We start from the raw sequence: 19,027 nt of genomic DNA, 5'->3' as shown, positions 1-19,027 counted from the left end.
GAGCTCCCTTCATATGTTACAGCGCCCAACATTTATAGCTCATTACTGAGGTGACTGAGATGAGGAGGTGATGGGTGTAGGTGACAGGTGGGGTGGTGTAGGTGGGGAGAGCGAGGTGCGGCTTGAGTATTGGGGCCTGATGCGGGATGAAAGCAGCGTGTGGCTGGTTCAGAGGGCGGGTCGCTGTACGCCCTACTGAGAGTGTATTTTGGTTGTTTTTTGACTGTAGAGATTTGCATTGAAAGGTTGATTGGGCCAAATGAAGCTATTCATGTCACGAAATGTACAGACTGGTCTGCAGTCTTTGAGACAGTAATGTTTTGTTTACGGTACTAATTCTTCTAATCAAGTGTCTTCAGAATTTAATTGTTGTTGATGTCCTGGCTAAAGTCTTGCAACCCATCTCCGAATTGCTCGTTCTCTTTATAAATGTGTCCTGGTTTATTTAACTGGTTTTATTTGCACTAGCATTTATGCATTTGGCCGGCAGCCGGTGTGTTTATTTGTGCTGCGCTGATGCTTGGCCCGACTCCACATGTGTACTTTTACTACACAGCCACAACTGACCTTGTTGCTTTGTATTTTATAAAAACGTACAGGACACAGATGCTCTCTCAGTGCTCTTTCAAAACTACTGGCAGGTTGTGCAGCAAAACATTATGGATGACAGATTCAAATATAAATTCCTCAGATTACTGAACCCAGGTGCATCTAACACGCCTTGATCCAAAGTGCACCTGTTATTACTGTGGGTGATGTCAGTTCACGTTAAGCCAAGAGTATAGTCTGTTTTTACGTGAACGCGAATGTACGAGCACAGTCAGACGCATAGCCTTGCCAAAGTATAGTTTATTTGACTCGTACGTGCACACAGACATTTGACGCATGCACATTATGACAAAATGTAATGTAGGGCTGCAACTAACGATTATTTTCATAATCGATTATTCAGGCGATTATTTTTCCGATTAATCGACTAATCAGATCAAATATAAATATTTACGTAATTAAATGTTTTCACGTATTATAGCTAAATAAGGCACTAAATTAGGGTATTTCCGTGTAGAAGTGTACTTTTAAAAGTGCAAAAGCCACACACTACTACAGAGTTTTTACTAATATAATATTTTTAATTTAGATATTTTAAGCCTTAAATAAAAAAGTTTGTGCAGCTTTTAAATAGTAAAACACATTTAAATGTCAAAATATCAATTAACAAAATTAATAGAGTCTTCAGGGATGTGCTGAGAATTTCACAACAGATTAATAAACTAATTTTAATCTGCAGCTTTAGACTTTAATGAATATAAAATTTTGGTGATTAGCAAAATACATAAGCCATTATGATATGAAAGTGGTGATATACATGCGTTGTTCCAGTAATAAAAACCTGGATTTCCCCTTTAATTTAAAACAGATGCTTGTGGTTCATTACTATTTTTATGAAAACCCAACAACAATTAAACAAATATACACTTATATATTAAAGGAAATTAAACCTTTATTAACCAGCGTTCGTTTGCGTTTTTGCTTCCGTGCTTTTAACCAACCTGGGGTTCCCAAAAGCATCGTTAGCCAACAAACATCGTAAGTTCCATCCTTACAAACATCGTTCAACGATTTGGTGTTTTCCGAAACCATTGTTCAAACGAACATTCGCAAACAAATCGCTAACTTGTGTTGTTGGAACGACAGCTCTTCACCTGTCGTTAGAAGCATCGTTCCTTGTTATTATCATATGTAGACTTACGTTGATCATGCTTTTGAACAAAATAAGCAAAAAACATGTAGTACCATCTATTTCCATCATTCTAAATACATTACAATTTTATTTGACGTCTTTAAATTTGTAAACAGAATGAAAGCGCTGCATTTGAAAACTGCGCATGTGCACAGTCTACAAGCTTTAAGACCCTGGGGAATCCCTGGGAGGAGTGACGTAAGAGGGAACTTGCGCGTGAATTAAATATCTTGAAAATAAACAACAGATAACTAAATCGGGATAACAAAATCAGTCTTCCGATGCAATATATGTTATTTAGAGCAATAATCTGACATTAAATCGATTTGCACAGATTAATTAGTACTTCACCTCCCACATGACGTCATGAACTATGTTGTTAAACCAACATTGTTCAAATGACGAAACAGTCGTGACAAGGTAGTTTGTTTCTCCAAAGATGCATCCTACTATGGTCTTTCAGCAACGAGTTACGTTGTTGTTTGGGAAACGCACCACTGGTCGGCTGGTCAAAAGATCGGCTAAATAAACGTGCAGCTTGTGTTGTATGACATAAAAGTGAGCTTGCGCTGTATTAAGGAACAGCACCTGACTTTGAGCGCACAGCTTGCATTGTATGATTTGTGTGGTGCGGGAGCATGTGGCGTCAGAGACCAACTAATCGATAATGAAATTTGTTGACAACGATATTGATTAGTTGTTGGAGCTCTAATGCAGTGCATCCTGGGCTACATACTACATTGTATTGTAGGTGCATATGCAACCTACGTGTACAAAGTATGCAGGGTTTTAAATATGCAGCATTGTGCGAGTAGTACATGCCCACTCTTCTAATTTTAACACACGCATTGTATGCGGACCCTTGCGTACGATCTATCTATCAGGCTGGTTTAATAATATTCCATATTCATGATATTCACTTGGAAAATCTGAAATTATTTATTGAAAATTATTTAAAGGTTGAAAATATTATACAATTTTTAGACCAAGTTTGACTTCATTTACATCAAATGTCATTGAGTTTTGCTTGTGTAGATGTTTGCATCCCCATCCAGCAGCTCAGCCAGTCTGCGTGTAATATTGTTTTTCTATTTTGCAAATAGTGATACGGGCTTAGAATGACAGTAAATGGAGCGGGAGCTGAGTTATTACAGAATGTTTCGTGCGGTGAGGGTAAATTGGTGCCGCTCCACTGACATACTTTGCTTTTGTGAATGTGGCCAGGTTCTGAGTGACTACAAGAAAAAATAAAGTTCGAAAGAGTGGGAGTGATGGATGAAGAGAGGAAAGAAGGTAATGCCTGCGGGTTGAGATTGGCCAGACCATTGGCTGCGTTGGCAGCGAGTGTTCAGAGAACTGAAAAAGGGCATTTAGCCAACATACCACACCTCTCAATCTGCTTTATCTCTCAGCATAACCGACTGGGTGCCACTGAGCCACAGTGTTGTCCCAGCCTGTGCCAATACACACAAAACGTAGGAATTCCCTTTGTTTCCACTTGGCTTGGCTTCTCCATTCACAAAAAAAAATACTATACCTGTTTACCTGATCGACTGCCAAGTCTCACCTGCTGTGTATATTTAAGGAAGTGTGCTGAAGCGTTCCGGCTGTGTCGACTATCTCACGCTCTGCGGACGATGGTTTATAGTGCGGTATCTTACTTTCTGTACTACAAGTCAGGAATATTATCTTGACACATCAGACTATTTTGAATAATATGTGAATTTGTAATTTTTGCATTTGTAACATCTGGAGAACATTTATGCCCTTTTTTCACAAATGCACATGTTGTTTAGGAACGGCTTAAGAAACATGACAAAGAGTTCAAGGTGTTGCTTTGGCATCCAAATTACACAGATCTCAATCCAAGTCTGTCCATCTGTGGGATTTGCTGGACCAACAAGTTCGATCCACATCAGGTCCACCAGGCACCCTTCAGGATTTGAGGACTGTGGTGCTAAGAAATCTTGGTGCCAGAAATCACAGGACACCAGGGTTCTTGTAGAGTCCATGCGGTGTTACTGTGCTGTTTTGGCAGCACCAACGTTGTATTTGCCATAGCCTGGTGGTCGTAATGTTTTGGCTTATTAGTGTATAATTAGCTTTATTTATCATGTTTACGGTGTGCTTTGGTTCTTAACTATCAAAAATCTGCTTATTATAAAAAAACTGTTTTCATTGCGTTTACATGCAAATCAATAAACCGTCTAAGCAGAAAACTGCATTTAAATGGGACTTGGAGATTTGTCAGGTTTCTCGCAGGTAGTGACGTCATCACCTATATAGTACATAATAGTCAATGAGTGCGTTTACATGCACAGTCTTACGTCGATTATGCTTAATAAACTGATAACACGTGGGGTCATGTAATGCGTAAAACGGTTTTCTTTAATCAGGGAAAGCCCATAAAGGGCGTAAGCAAAAACCGATCGGCACAGGTACTGTAGTTTTTTGCTCATTACCCCGATTTCGCGTGGCATGTAAACACCTTAACCGGCTTTCTCACGGTTTTGTCCATGTGCACATGTCTCCACGTGTGACAGATAAACGTCAGACGTGGAAGTAAGCGCAAAGTAACGCAAAAAATCTCTGCTCTACTAAAGCAGGTGGCAGAGAAACTGCGAAAATGAAAACTGATGTTATATTTACAGGTTCTGGAGACACGAAAAGAGATAAAACAATATATCTTAAAAGCACACCATGGAACTTTTTGGCCACTAGGGGGTGCTAGACATGTATTTTTCACGCCTAGCGCCCCTAGAGGCCACAAGCGCCGCAGCACTGTCGCAAAGGAAAGGAACTGGCCAACCTTAAAACTAAACTAAAAACTAAACATTTAAAATGCAAAGCGATCAACATTTTGAGACAACAGGTAGAAACGCAGTCATGTTACAACTTTCTGATGAGGAACTCGTCGTGGCAGAAGCCATGTCTCAATCTGAAGGTTGCAGCTTCCGGATGTCGTATTTCTAAGCTGCATACGTCATCAAGACTGTCTTATTTCAGAATATTAACAATTATAAAGTTGACTATTATACTTAGTTAATCGTAAATTGTTGCAGTATGCTTACGACTTGCGAATGTAATGCTCCGTTTACCTTAATAAACCAGGCTTGATGACGTATGCAGCCTGCATATTTGACCTCCGGAGGCTGCAGCCTTCCAATTGAGAAACGACCAGAAGTATTTCCTTGCCTTTTTCCAAACAAATATTGTTGCATCCTCTCTCTCTTCCTCGCCACCAGGATTTTCCACAATGGCGCTCGTTTTTCCTCTCTTTTGTGTGAAAATTGTCGCTCCAAATCCAAGTAAACCGATGTGTTTAGGTCTGCTGCTTTGTAATACGTCACGCGAGTGACAGCGGAATGCAGCAATAGGGTTTGCTTTTACACTGTGTGAGTTTGAGCAAGTTTGACTGCTATAGCATCCTGGATTGTAAAGTAAATACCATAGACAGTAAAAGAAAGGTAAATACGTGAACACAGCATCTGAATACAGGGAACTATATGCAAGATAATCGCCGTCATTTATAAAGAAGATCGCATTTATGTATGAATCAAGATCGTGAGTTTATGTAAAAAAATTGCCTTAAAGGGGAATCAAACCCGGGTCACCTGTGTCATAGGTCCGATACACTAACACAGTGCCACAGAGTCATATAATACAAGTTGCTCTGTACATTTCTTAAGTAGCCTCCAGCAAAATTCACGTTAAAAACAAATTGTGTGGAGGAAGTGACGTATGCCGTAAAGCAGTCGAATTTTGTAGTTTTTTGTGCTCTGGTTACTACCAGAAACCCTAAGTTTTAAAATACGAGTAAAAGTGATACAGGCCCCGTCAGGCTATGGTAGACATGTCATTCAACCTATTTATAGTCGATGTACTATCACAAGGGTCTTGAAAATTTATTATGAAGGTTGAAAAATTACATGGTGTCGCTTTAAGACATTAAGATATGCCGTCTGCGTTTTGATCGACAGGTCACTACCTGCAAGAAACCTGACAAATCTCCAAATCCCATGTAAACGCAGTTGTCTGCATAGCCGGTTTATTGATTTGCATGTAAACGCATGAAAACAGTTTTTTATAATAAGCAGATTTTTTATAGTTATCCGCGTATTCTCTGCATGTAAACACACTCATTGTGTCTTTGACCATTGTGCACTTCTGAATGCCCCACCATTCGCCTTGTGTTTTTAAGCCTAAATGAACAATAGATATTTATATTTATGCACTTTAATCCAAAGCAAGTTGCAGTACATTACAAGGTATACATTTCTCCGAATTTGTATGTCGAATACGTGAATTTTTGCGATGCTATTCATTGAGCTAGAACTTGTAAAACTATGTAAATATTGTTTTGTACATCCCTTGATAAGTTGCTGGACTTAAGTGATTCATGCCACTACAGTGTAATGAAAAAGAAATGCTTTTTCAGTTTTTATGCCTGACTGACTGTGTGAAACATCAATACAGGATGATTCAGCTGTGCACAAAGCCGGCAAACCCACAGAGAGCTCAATGCTCAGAATCTTCCTTCAAAGCACCTTTTGAGAACTTCAAAGTTGAGGTCTTTTTTTTTTTGATTGATCTGTCTTAAAAACATAGCGAGATCAAGAAGAGGAAAGGCTCTAATTTGTTTTTCAAAAAGTCACATTCTTGGCATTGCCTTAAGTTGCGTTTGCCAAGGCGTGGTGGAATGAGGGAGAAAGCCTTCGCTCTTTGAAGGGGAGTATTTGTGTGTGTTGGGGGAATGGTCAGTTTCCTACAATGCCCTTCCTTTTCCCTTTTGTTTCCACTGAAACATTCATCTGTGCCCATGGGAAGTGACTTTGTCGAGCCTTCTGTGCACATCCAGCCGTAGGGCAGACTGACCTTGCACTGGATAACTGCTCGGCTACATAGTCCCACTTTCTCATTGGATCAGATCCACCTTGTTCATTTCCTTTATCCCTCAGCTAGAGATGCCAAACATTTCTCATCACAGATAAGATGAGGATTATTCAAACACAATAAATTAACACTAGATAAATAAAGTTCAAAGTGTTGGAAACACACATTCATCTTTTTGACAATAAAAGCTCTTGGTTAACTGGAAGAGATTTGATCGGCTCTTATAAACAACACCCCTCATATAGGACTGATTCAAGTGGGTGGAAATAGTAAATTGAGATCTCGGTCATGTGCCAATATATTTGTTTTGATAATGATGGCATAATTGAAGAAGTTTCATATTTTTGAGTGAATTGTAAATGAATGTTGCATAAATTACATTACATTTCACTTGATTTAAGGCTAATAAATGCTAAATAAAGAGCTAAACAAAATGCTTTTGATGGTTTTGCATGAATATACACGCACATACACAAAATGTGATCTTTGAGATGTATTTCTGAGATCTTTATCATCTATAATGTAATGTTGTGCAATTGACTACATTTGCTTGTTTTCATTTCTATCTCACTTTCTCATACAATTTGTCAACTTGACATTGTCATAGTAGCATGTCAACTACCCAGTGACAGTAAACAGGCATGTGGTGTCTTACTAAGCCAGTTTGACCAGCCATTCAACAGCCCACCTGTAAACGACAAATGTAGAGAGAGAGAGAGAGAGAGAGAGAGAGAGAGAGAGAGAGAGAGAGTAGTGGGGTTGGATCAGGTTTGTGAGCCGTAAACTAAACCTACAATTATCTCATCAACGCTAAGAGTTGATATTCAGCTTCATTCATGGAAAAAAACAGCAATTGTTGATTAATCAATTCTAGATCTCAGTCTACCTAACAAATCTAATGCAGCAATCATGCACATGCAATTTTTAGCATGTCTTGTCTCGTGGAGCACAATCATGTAGGGGTGCGCGGGGCAAAAGTAACGCAGGGTTAGTTGTAACACGGACTGTTTACATTGTTGCACAAGGTTGAGCGATTTGTTTTTCCTGTATTTTTTTCACGCTGTCAAAAGATGATCTCCCGCCAATTTATGGAAAGGTATAATGTTTTATAATGAGTTATTGATGAAAGAGTGTTTTGGTGGCACGTAAGTACATTTTTTCATCATATGTTTTATTCGGTTTCGTATTTGGGTGTGTAAGAAACCAAATCCAATGCTATGTCATATTAATCAGTGTCTTGTTGACTAAAACAAAGCATCGTTTTGAAATATGTCTGCAGCTCTTAGCACCTTTTTTGGTGGGCTTGGTAATATTTTGACCCAGCGGGGTTAATTGTAACGCTGTGTTACAACTAACACGCTGTGTTACAACTAACCCCTCAGCCTTTACAATATGAAAACAGCTAACGTTAGCGTAATTCTTGCCGTTGTTTTAAACAGGCTACACACGAATGATTGCTGGCTGCCAACAAAATAAATGTGCCTGTCTTTTCAAAAACCGTCTGTCAAATTAATTTTTGTTCATATTTTTAATATTGATTGAATAAGGTCACGTCAAAGATTGAAATCATAATGAAATGAATGGCTAAAATCAGACTTTAATGCTCATTATCTCAGAATTAGATTTTTGAAACTGTAGTATGGTTAGTACAGACTGGGTCACATATAAAAAAAGGTTTTGTCATAACTGTGCTGCTTTTTCTCACATCTTTAGACATTTGTATCCATTTATAATTGAACTATTGTTAGAAAAGGGCTGGATGAATGAATACAGTGTGGATACCTGTCTATTATAAACAGATATATAAACAATATCCACTTCAAGTAGACAAAATAGTATTGAAATATTTACCTACAAATTTTTAGCAAGTGTTACAACTAACCCCCTGCCTGTTACAATTAACTCCACTTATGGGGTAAGTTGTAACGTTGCACTTCTGTCACGTTTGGTGTAAATGTCCAAGAATGATAAGTACTAGAAACGAACTTCAAATTTTCATTTGTAACATAGATGTGTGTGTTGCTTGTGTAAAAATATAATTAATCAAACTCAAATATTTTTTGAATGATTGAGGCAAAACCAAAATGCGTTAGGTTGTGCCCGCTCTCCCCTACATATTGAGATATAGTTTCCAGTTCATCACTTGCTGTTTACATTAAAGGAATATTCCATTTTCTTAAAAGAAAAATCCAGATAATTTACTCACCACCATGTCATCCAAAATGTTGATGTCTTTCTTTGTTCAGTCGAGAAGAAAATATGTTTTTTGAGAAATACATTGCAGGATTTTTCTCATTTTAATGGACTTTAATAGAGCCCAACATTTAATACTTAACTCAACACTTAACAGTTTTTTTCAACGGAGTTTCAAAGGACTATATACGATCCCAAACGAGGCATAAGGGTCTAGCGAAACGAGTGTCATTTTGACAAGAAAAAAAAGCTCTTTTAAACCACAACTTTTCGTCTAGGTCCGGTCCAGCGCGACCTAACGTAAATGCGTAGTGACGTAGAGAGGTCACGTGTTACATATATAAAACGCACATTTGCGGAACATTGTAAACAATAAACTGACACAAAGACATTAATTAATATCATTCGACATACAACAACGTCGGAACGGTCCTCTTTATCAACACTTGTAAACACTGGGGCAGAGTTTCCCGTTCATCCTCTGTGACCTCTTGACATCATGACGTATTGCGTGGGGTCACGCTATCGCATCACGACCGGATTTAGATGAGAAGTTGTGGTTTAAAAGTGGATATTTTTTATTTTTCTTGTCAAAAATGACAATCATCGGGATCGTTTATAGTCCTTTGAAACTTTGTTGAAAAAAACTGTTAAGTGTTGAGTTAAGTATTAAATGTTGGGCTCTATTAAAGTCCATTAAAATGAGAAAAATCCTGGAATGTTTTCCTCAAAAAACATAATTTCTTCTCCACTGAACAAAGACAGACATCAACATTTTGGATGACATGGTGGTGAGTAAATTATCTGGATTTTTCTTTTAAGAAAATGGAATATTCCTTTAACTTCTGTCTTCCATTGCATGTAGATATCCACGCATATCTATCTATATCTATTCCTTTCATCATCAAAATAGCTGGGAGCCTAAACTGGGGGCTGCGATTCAGACGGTTATGTAACGGTTTTGATGTGTGCACTTTTAGTTTATTTTCTGGTACTGGCTTCATTATAAAACAGATTCTGCTCTCTAACTGGCCTGATGGCATTTGCACCGTGTCACCTTGAATGAGATCACAACAAATCACACAGCATCTTCAGTCTTCTGACTCAACAGGACTCTTATTATCCTGGCTGTTAGTACTGTACATAAACCGGCTAACCTGCCAAGATTAATGCTGTTTATATGAAAGACGACTTGTGTCTGTGTTCTATTTAGGACGGTCAATTTATGTATTAAATCATTTGCTCATGAGCTGTATGTAAATATTTTGATGTAATTTGAACATAAGTATCACCTAAATCCACAACGTCTGTCTGCATGTTTACATGCACAAATTGTTAAATACGTAATACTTTGGATTGTATACAAATTGCAAAAGGGTTTGCGGTGGTCTTCAGTAAAGGGATTATGATGATATGAATTGTATAACAGTAAAACAGTCAGTACAGTAATTCTGATGCTATGTGATAATGATTAATTTTATTAAGTAATCTCTGTATTGTGAAATTAATTAGTTTGTACTTTAGTTTTCTATGACTGGAATAAACCTTTAAACTTGAATGAGGAAAGAGAGTGTCTACTAGCAGAGTTTTTAACACTTTTCCACTGCAACATAGTAACTAATTATTTTATTTTTTGTACTGCTTTCAAGCCAACATTTTAAACCACTCAGTTAAGAGCAAGAGGAAGATGAAGGAAATGTTATACTTTCTTCTTGCTAATTAAAAAGTTTTAGTGCCGCATCCGAGAATACAGAAACCGCTGGCAAAGTAACAGCAAGAAAAATGAGGCCGAAAACCTTAGTCAGCTGCACCTGCTGCAATTTTCATAACCAATGTATGTACTGTGTCAACATATATGTCAAGCTTTTCCCCTTTACCTACACAACAAACACTTGCAACCGCTCCAGTAGGCTTACACACGCAGGTGCATTGTCGGAGATACCAGCATTGCTGCATTTAAAATTAATGTAGCCTCTGTGCGTTTTTGGCTTTCTTTGCACTTTTTTACTCGCTCTCTTTTACAATCGAACACACAGCATTAACAGAGCTTCTCCTTGGTACTTTCTTTATGGTCCTATACAGATTTAAAGACAAAGTCCCCCCCCCCCAAAAAATAGTATTTTCAAACCCACCTGACTCTTATTCTGTGGCACCCGAGGGGTTAATAATAGTTAAGTGTACAAGCTAATTTTACCATATATTGAAAGTGAATAGTGCCACTGCCGTCAGGTGAGATTTAAGCAAATACATTGTATTTCAGCCTGCTCTCACACATATCGCCTCACGATATCATGAAATATAATAAGTGACTAAATGATGTCAGAAGGTTCATTTTTAGGTGAACTGTTCCTTTAAGCTCTACCACTCAGCTTCCTCCCGACCTCCTTCCTGCCTCTGTTTTTGGTCAGTTGCATGTTTAACAGGAACCATGTCTTGTAAAGCTGCTTTTATAGATTCCATATGTTGGATTGTATTGAGCTTTATGTCTTTGCCCTTGACCATACAGAAGTGTGGGGGTGAACCTAAAGGGGCTGTGCAGCGGTGAGGCTGTTCACATATACATTAGCCTTATGTTGAAGACTGGAGGGTGGTGCTTAAGGCCCCTCCACCAATAGGAAACAGAATCTCATAACCCATAATCCTATCGTATCCTTTGGAAGTCATTTCTGATTATTGCAATATGTTTACGATTGCAGAAGTCCCAATGATCGGCGTTAAAAAATGATCACACGCACAATAGATTTGTGTGCACTTTAATACGCCCATCAGCCAGACGGCCAGATGAAAAGGCCTGTTAGCCTGGCAAATATGCGGACAGGGTCGTCTGATGAAAGATGATAGGCCAGCCGTGCATAAACGAATGCTGAACAAATGTTCTCCTTTTGGCTTCATTGTCAGAGGGTTGCATCACCCATTGAGTCATTGCTTTGCCATGCCTTTGAATCACAAATCACCTCTGCAGAAAGAATATAAACCAAACACATACCAAACTATGTGGACCACCTATCAAGTATGGGTTCTAAGACCATGTTTACACCTAGTGTTAAGATAAAATACTGTTTATGGCAGATACCAAGTAGTAACGTGTACTAAATGTGTCTCCTGTGACTACTTAAGACTTCAGATCTGATCACTCCCCGGTGATCAGATTTCGAGTTGTAGGTTGGGTCTCTAATTTCATGACTATTTACATCACTTGCTATGTCACTGTATTACTGTTTCATGGTAAAAGGTCAAATTGAGCAAGTAAGGAATAGCATGATCCTCATTATATTCTTCACATAATCTGTATTACTGCATCTGTACCCAAAACTTTTGAATAGTGTATTTTTGACATTATCTACAAAGTCCTTGTTTCAGAGCAATTGACTGACATGGTGTTTGTCCGCAATGCATTTCTTTGAGTAAACCGAAACGTGCTGGACCCTCATTACACCTGTATTTGGTGTAAAGCGTCCACTTGATCGGCTGAAACTGATCCTGGTGCCAGGTGCCAGCAGAGCCGTGGAGTCCCTCTCATGGCACCTCTCATTCTGTGTGATCAAGCCATCTCAAGCTTCCAGCCTAAGCTGCCGGATCCCCTTTCTTTCTCTTCACGCACTATAAAAAGATCTAATTCCCCTCTTTGGTTCAGAGCCACCCATTCATAGACAGAGTCAGTTAGCCCACATGCTACGTATATACCGAGTCATCTTATGTTTGAGGAGTAAGCTTAGTAACTGTGAACACAATGAAAACCATAAAAACACTGACATACACAGGCATATCTGTCAACGGATAGCTTTATTTTTTATTTGCCTCAATATATCAGTTTCAAAGAAGTATATGGCTTTACAGTGGAGGCCAGAAAACCTAAAGAGATTAACTCTAGCCTCTGGTCTGACTCTTGTAGTCTGACCTGTGACATAAACCAAACACGCACTAAATTTAGGTGCCGATCTTGCCAAGTCTGTACATACTTGCTTTCTTTTCCTAATCTAATCTGTTGCATATATAACGTAGACAGCTCCAGATAGAGAATTTAAACACTTAATAAAACAGTTTTGCAGAATTAGTAATACAAAATGATTTCGTAATGTGTATATAGTAAGAGAACAGGCCTACAGACCAATGTGTGCGTATAGAATATAAAGGAAGAGCCCAGATGCAAAAGCAGCTAAATGCCACCTTCGTCAAAAATTAATTAATGATATTAACTGAATGCTCTCTGGATGTATTATATGTTCATCCAATATTCTTGCTTCAGATTCACTTAATCCTGGCTTTAGGCCATTCAGCAAAGTCATCAGAGTATACGGTAGACAAATGTAAATCGATCATGGGTCACATTCAAACTCAAGGTCTCTTGTGAGTACCTGGACCTTAATACAACCTGAAAGTGGCAGCTGCATGCATCCCAGCGCCCCCTAATGGTGCGGTTCAGTTTCTTTAGATTTACCTTTTGAATTTTGAATTTCATAATTTTTTGCAATGTTTCTTGTTGCATCTTTAGTGATTTTAGTCTTTTAGGAAAAAAGTTGAAAGGTCCCGTTCTTTCTGTGTATTTTGAAGCTTAGATTGTGTTTACAGTGCGCAATATAACATTATTTCATGTTTCACGTGTAAAAACGTCTTAAAAACAGGCTGATATCTTCCTTGTTCTATGAAGTCCCTCCTTCAGAAATACGCATCGAGTTCTGATTGTGTAGTTTGTTTAGTGTATTGTGATTCGATAGCTGCTTAGATTGCTGTTAGCTCAGCTGGCGACTGACGTATTCCTGTGGGCGGAGTTTAGTCAAAAAAGTGTTCTACTGACGTCATTAAAGCAGGAAGTAAAGGGCTGTAGTCCAAACCGGCCGTTCGCTGTAGGCTTTAAAAGGGGAGTTCTGTTAAAGAAAATATATCGCCTGGCAGTGAACTTTGAGCTTTATCATTTTACAGGTATTATTTATGCCATTATAGCAACATTATACATTAACTAGGGTTTAAAAAATGGGATCAGAAAGAATGTGACCTTTAATATTTAGAAATGGAGGCCAGAAAAACGTGCACGTACTTAGAGGGTTTTGCAGTGAAAGACACTCAAATTTGTTAATTCCCAAATGAAATGATATTTGTAAAAAGAAGGCATTTCAAATACTGACATTGCCATAAAAGTGATTGAACCTAAACATAAGAGCCTGATAAAAAAAATTTAATTTACAAGAAAACATGTCAGATGCACTTTTTGCATTTGTGTTATATCCCTAATAATAATGAAATCTTTCATTAATGTTATTTTTCATTCTTGTTTTCTTGGGGAGGGGGGCAGCTGAAAATGTCTAAAGATAGCATGTTCTTTTCAGATCACAATAACATGACCGTGGGCTTCTGTGAGTCTTGTGAACTTGATATCAGATATCTCCAGCACTGATGCGCTTCTTATCTCTCAAATTATTTGATTAGCGCTGCATATTTCCACACAAGACATCTCACTGCTTCAGTTCTGCTCTGAAAATCTGTGGATATTCGCATAGCTCATTCAAGAAATCTCTTTCTTCCCCTCCACATATTCTGAAATCTGCATTCTGTGCTTTTTCCATCTGTGAAGGGGTAACATCAGATGTTTGAGTATGCATATTAAAGATAAACGTGATGTGCAGCAAAAATCGAATTAATTCATCAGTTATGGTCAATTGAATGGATTAAATGTGACTCTAGAATAGCGATAAGAAGTTTAAATCTCTTGGCCAATACGGACTATTAAGGCTGCAGAGACTATGCAATAATGTAGTTTTTAAGGCCAAATATTGGTGGAAAGGAAAACGTGAGATCACTGTATTTAAACAAGGTTGTTTTTTGTATAGGGACAGATGGGATAATCTGACTCGTGTTCCTGTAAAATCTCTAACGCAAGTGCGAGCTCATTTCACATGGAAAGACTACTAGCACAAAGCAGAATATACATTGACATACAAAGATTTTGGTTAAGACAACTGGGGTCAGTTCACAACTCTTGTAACCCAGTACCCGCTTATACATGTTTGCATTTAGAGATAAGTGATTTATCAAAGAAGTGTAATTGGGACATGAATTGACATACATTTTCTTTTATTCTGCAGATCTCATCACACATTGTCGCATTACAGTTGTGCATCTGGGTTGGAGAGTGAGGCGGGCTTGGTTTGCGGGCGCCGCTCCGCAGAGCCGTCCGATGACTGTCTGAATCATCACAACCCACGAATGACAGACGTGCATTCGAGGGTGGGGCCCGCCTCAGTCTCACATGATTGGCCGCTGGATGGAAATAAGGTGAATGGAACACATGCCCAAGGAGCAAGACTCAAACCAATCAGAGGGAGAAGAGAAACGGTGAGCTACAACCCTGGTTGCATAAGGAATATGTTTTCTGTAGTTTAGCTTGACAAATTTTAATGCTTTTTCCATAAGTAAAACTTATAGTAACATTGTGGGCCCTAAGGGTTTACAGACCCCGAGTTCAAGTTGTGCTTTTCACTGATTTTGTTTTTCTGCTGTGTGAAGTTCTCTCTGTGCCATCGTGCATATTTATCTAATTTTTCAATCTCATGTGGTGATGCTTTGGAAGACTCGGCTTTTCTGGTCAGTGCACAGAGTCTCCTGCATAATTCAGTTTTCCCGGTAGCCTGGCTCTATTTGGCGCTGTATGTGTTTATAACGTGCACATTAAGTGTAAGTTTATAGACAGGCGCTGAGAGACACCCACCTTTACCTCACCATCAATTCCACACAGAGACACTCAGATAGACATACACGCTTTTATAGAAGTCCTGGAGCCGGCAGGAGGGCCTTAGAGAATTTCAGTTACTGTCTAAAGCCAACACACACACACACACACACACACACACACACACACACACACACACACACACACACACACACACTGCTATGTGGGCTATTAGTCTCCGCAAGAGGGCACAGACTGCCCCCTCACGTTTCAGAAAAGAGCCAGGGTGAAAGCCAATAGCAATTTTTCTGCTAATTAGCCCTTCACATGAAGTCTTTTTTGTCAGTTTGTTTGTGTGTGTGTGTGTAATTGAGATGTTTTATGCGTACTTCAATGATTTCTTTTTTTTTTTTGTAAATTTTCTTGCTTTTCTGCCTTGCATTTGGTGTGGTATATGTTAAAACCATTGGCATATCAGCTATAGCATCGAAAACAAACCAAAAGTTTATACTTCACTTTAGTTTTCAGTCTTTTTCTAAAGTAGCAAAATATGCTGTAGTAATATACTGACAGTTGTTAATAAGGTTATTTGAGAATATGTAGTTTTCTATAATATTTTGTCAAATGAGAGAAATATTTGATACTCAAATAATCCTCTGAAGGTTGTCATGTTGTCATGTTGTCTTTTTTGTATTTTACTTTTTTCTTATTATGTTGTAAATCACAGAAAACAGTAAACTTATAGAATATATATGGAATAGAATACACTGCATTATTTCAAACGTTACTGTACTAATGGGAAAATTTTAATCTACTAAAACAGTATGTACTTAAATTTTTTTGTTTAATGGATTTTATGCTTAAGTTAAATGAACTCAGATTTTTGACTTGAATGCACTAAAGTTTTTGATTAAAATTTGCTAATTAAAATTAATTAATTAAAATTATTTTAGGATGATGTGCAGTGACAGTTAACCCCCTGGGGTCCAAAAACACGGTGCCTCGTTTTGACGTGTTTTTTCCTTATCATGGCAGAATCAACTTAAAATACTTCATAATTAAACATGAAACAGTTAAATAATACAAGAAATTATATAATACAACTTACTATACTCACACAGTCATTTTGTACATAAATTAATTTATACATTTATCATCATCTTACTTGAAAAATCTGGTTGTCAGTTAATGTTAATATTACTATGTAGAAATGAGGGTTAATCTAATATATTTTACTACACCAAAAAGTTCAATTGTATTAGTACATCAAAACTACTGGTACATATTAAGACCTTTTAATGGGTATTGTCTGAGTGACAGCTTTTGTATCTTTCTTCCTGAAACTAGCAACCACCAGCAACACACATTTTGCATGGACAAGCACTCATGTTTTCTTAAATGTAAAATGAATTCCTCCCACGAGCCATGAAAATGAGTGGCTAGAAGTTAGACTTTCACCAGTTAACACCCAGTTTAATGAACGATCCTTTAATTAGACTCTAACTGTATTTCTAGTTTTACAGTCATTAAATCAATGAGCCATCAAGGCAGGTTATACACTGCTAAAGCTTATTAAAGCATAATCACTAGTTCTCTCATGTAATTATTCAGATGCTGGGAGAGAAACACACGAGCCGCAACATAAGGTCACAGATCATGACTTCAAAATTGGACTTTTATTTAGCTGCAGACCCATGTTTACAGGTCTGTGTGTGTTTGTGTAAGTGTGTGTTTGTGTGCAGAATGGGCGGGACGTCAAGAACCCAGGGTCACATTCCTAATGCGCTCACTCAAAAAGCAATTAAACAAGGGCCCTTTAGCTTCATTACATCGGGGCCACTTGTCAGAAGATTAGCTGATCATGCATCACTGGATTCTGGGTAAAAGTGCAGAAACAACATGGATCTGATTGCTGGTTTCTTTTTGTTTCATCACTTCCACTCCACCCTTTTCTGCTAACCGCCCCCCAATCAGCGCACTTCCTGTTTTTCTCTATGCATTTCAGGTTAAGTCTGTAATTTCTGCACGACTGTTGGCAATTTGCAAAAATAATGACTGTTTTAAAACACGTTTGAAATACTTTCCCCATCTGGCATGTTGCAATAAATGCAGCTCAAAACTCATGCTATTGGCCAGTTTTGTTCAGGGTGCTCAACCGATATGATTTGCATTTAGTTGCATTTAGTAATGCTTACACCATAAAATCATTAGGCTACAAAAAACATCTTTCTTTATGTATGGCTTTTGAAAATAAATATAAATCAACATTTCGTTATATTAATAAGCATCAAATAGACGTATATTAATCTGTCTACTGCCTTTAACCCCACAGTTTAAGAGAAGGTCTAGTTAAGGGTTTGAGACAACCAAATTTTATTTTAAACCGTCCTCAACACTCAACAGTATAGTTTGTTCTGGATCAGGACATTGTGTTTCACAGACGTCTGGGCTTATTTTGAAAGTGCAACGTGTTGAAAAAAATGAGGCGTGTTGTTGTTGCCCTTTTGTTTTTATACAAAAACCGTCTGACTCATCAGAACATAACCCCCAAATGTTTATATATGTAGAGTGCGTTCTTTGACCGCTTCGCACTGCTGAAATTGTATTTCTAAAACGTCAACCTTTGCTTCCGAAAGCTACTTTGCATAAACTCAGTTGAGAGGATTTTCCTGTCTGTCCTTCAGAAAAGTGAAATCCACAGAAATCAGATAGACACACTTTTAAAATCCCTTGTTGCACACATTTTTAAGTTACTGGTAATTTAACCTGAATTTACAATTTATTTCAACTGTCTTGACTAGTAAGGATTTGCTATAAATTATATAAATAAAGTTGAAATAACTTCTAAAACTGATATAAAGTTGAAATAAAGCTAATTTAATTAAATGTTTTTATAATGTTCAATACAAGTTGATTTACGATGTAAAATGTTGATTTGTATGTAAAAATTTAAGTGCAACAAGGAACTTTTACAGTGCAGGCTGAAATACACGCAAGATCCGAATTTAACTTACTGTAAAAATGCTGCAGTGCTGCAAGCAAGTTTAATCAAATTGGTTGTGCAAGTCAGTTGAATTTACTATTTTAAGTTTTTGACTAGTATTTAGTTGACATAATTGATAAACAAGTTGAAATTATTTAACTTAAATTGTTAAAGGTACAGTATGGGTTTTTTCTAGTGATGAGATTTCGAATTGCAACCAGCTTCAATTTTGAAATGCAAAAGATGCTACGGTAGCTTGCACAGGACAAACATGTTGTCTGTCATCTGATACAACGTAGGGACTAGGGATGTGCATTTCTGTCATTTTTTTCATTTCGATTAATCCACAGGTCTGAAAAACGAGTACTCGATTAATTGGGGGTGGGGCAATCAAAAGGGGGGGGGGGCATATACGTCATGGTAAAAATGAAAATATTTTTATTAAAAAAACTCAAATAAAACTTAATTTTGAAGAAACTGTGACAGAAAAATTAAAACATACTAGATTGTTAATGAATTAAATGTTACTAACACACACCTCTAACAGGAATAG

The 19,027-nt window shown here is 37.7% G+C and overlaps 1 protein-coding gene across 3 annotated transcripts in view; it reads left to right on the top strand.

Annotated features, from left to right (window-relative positions):
* Positions 1–19,027, top strand: part of thrab (thyroid hormone receptor alpha b) — a 173,272-nt gene that overhangs the window by 101,103 nt on the left and 53,142 nt on the right. For all 3 annotated transcript variants that reach the window (XM_055175332.2, XM_055175330.2, XM_055175329.2), the window contains one exon: positions 14,908–15,157. Coding sequence is in view for 2 of the 3 variants with exons in the window: in XM_055175330.2 (XP_055031305.1) it covers positions 15,102–15,157 (56 nt within the window). In the remaining variant the exon portion in view is untranslated. The remainder of the gene's footprint in view (positions 1–14,907; positions 15,158–19,027) is intronic.

Source organism: Misgurnus anguillicaudatus, chromosome 4, assembly GCF_027580225.2.
Source record: "Misgurnus anguillicaudatus chromosome 4, ASM2758022v2, whole genome shotgun sequence".
Classification (NCBI taxonomy): Eukaryota; Metazoa; Chordata; class Actinopteri; order Cypriniformes; family Cobitidae; genus Misgurnus; species Misgurnus anguillicaudatus.
This window is presented reverse-complemented; position numbering and strand designations above follow the sequence as displayed.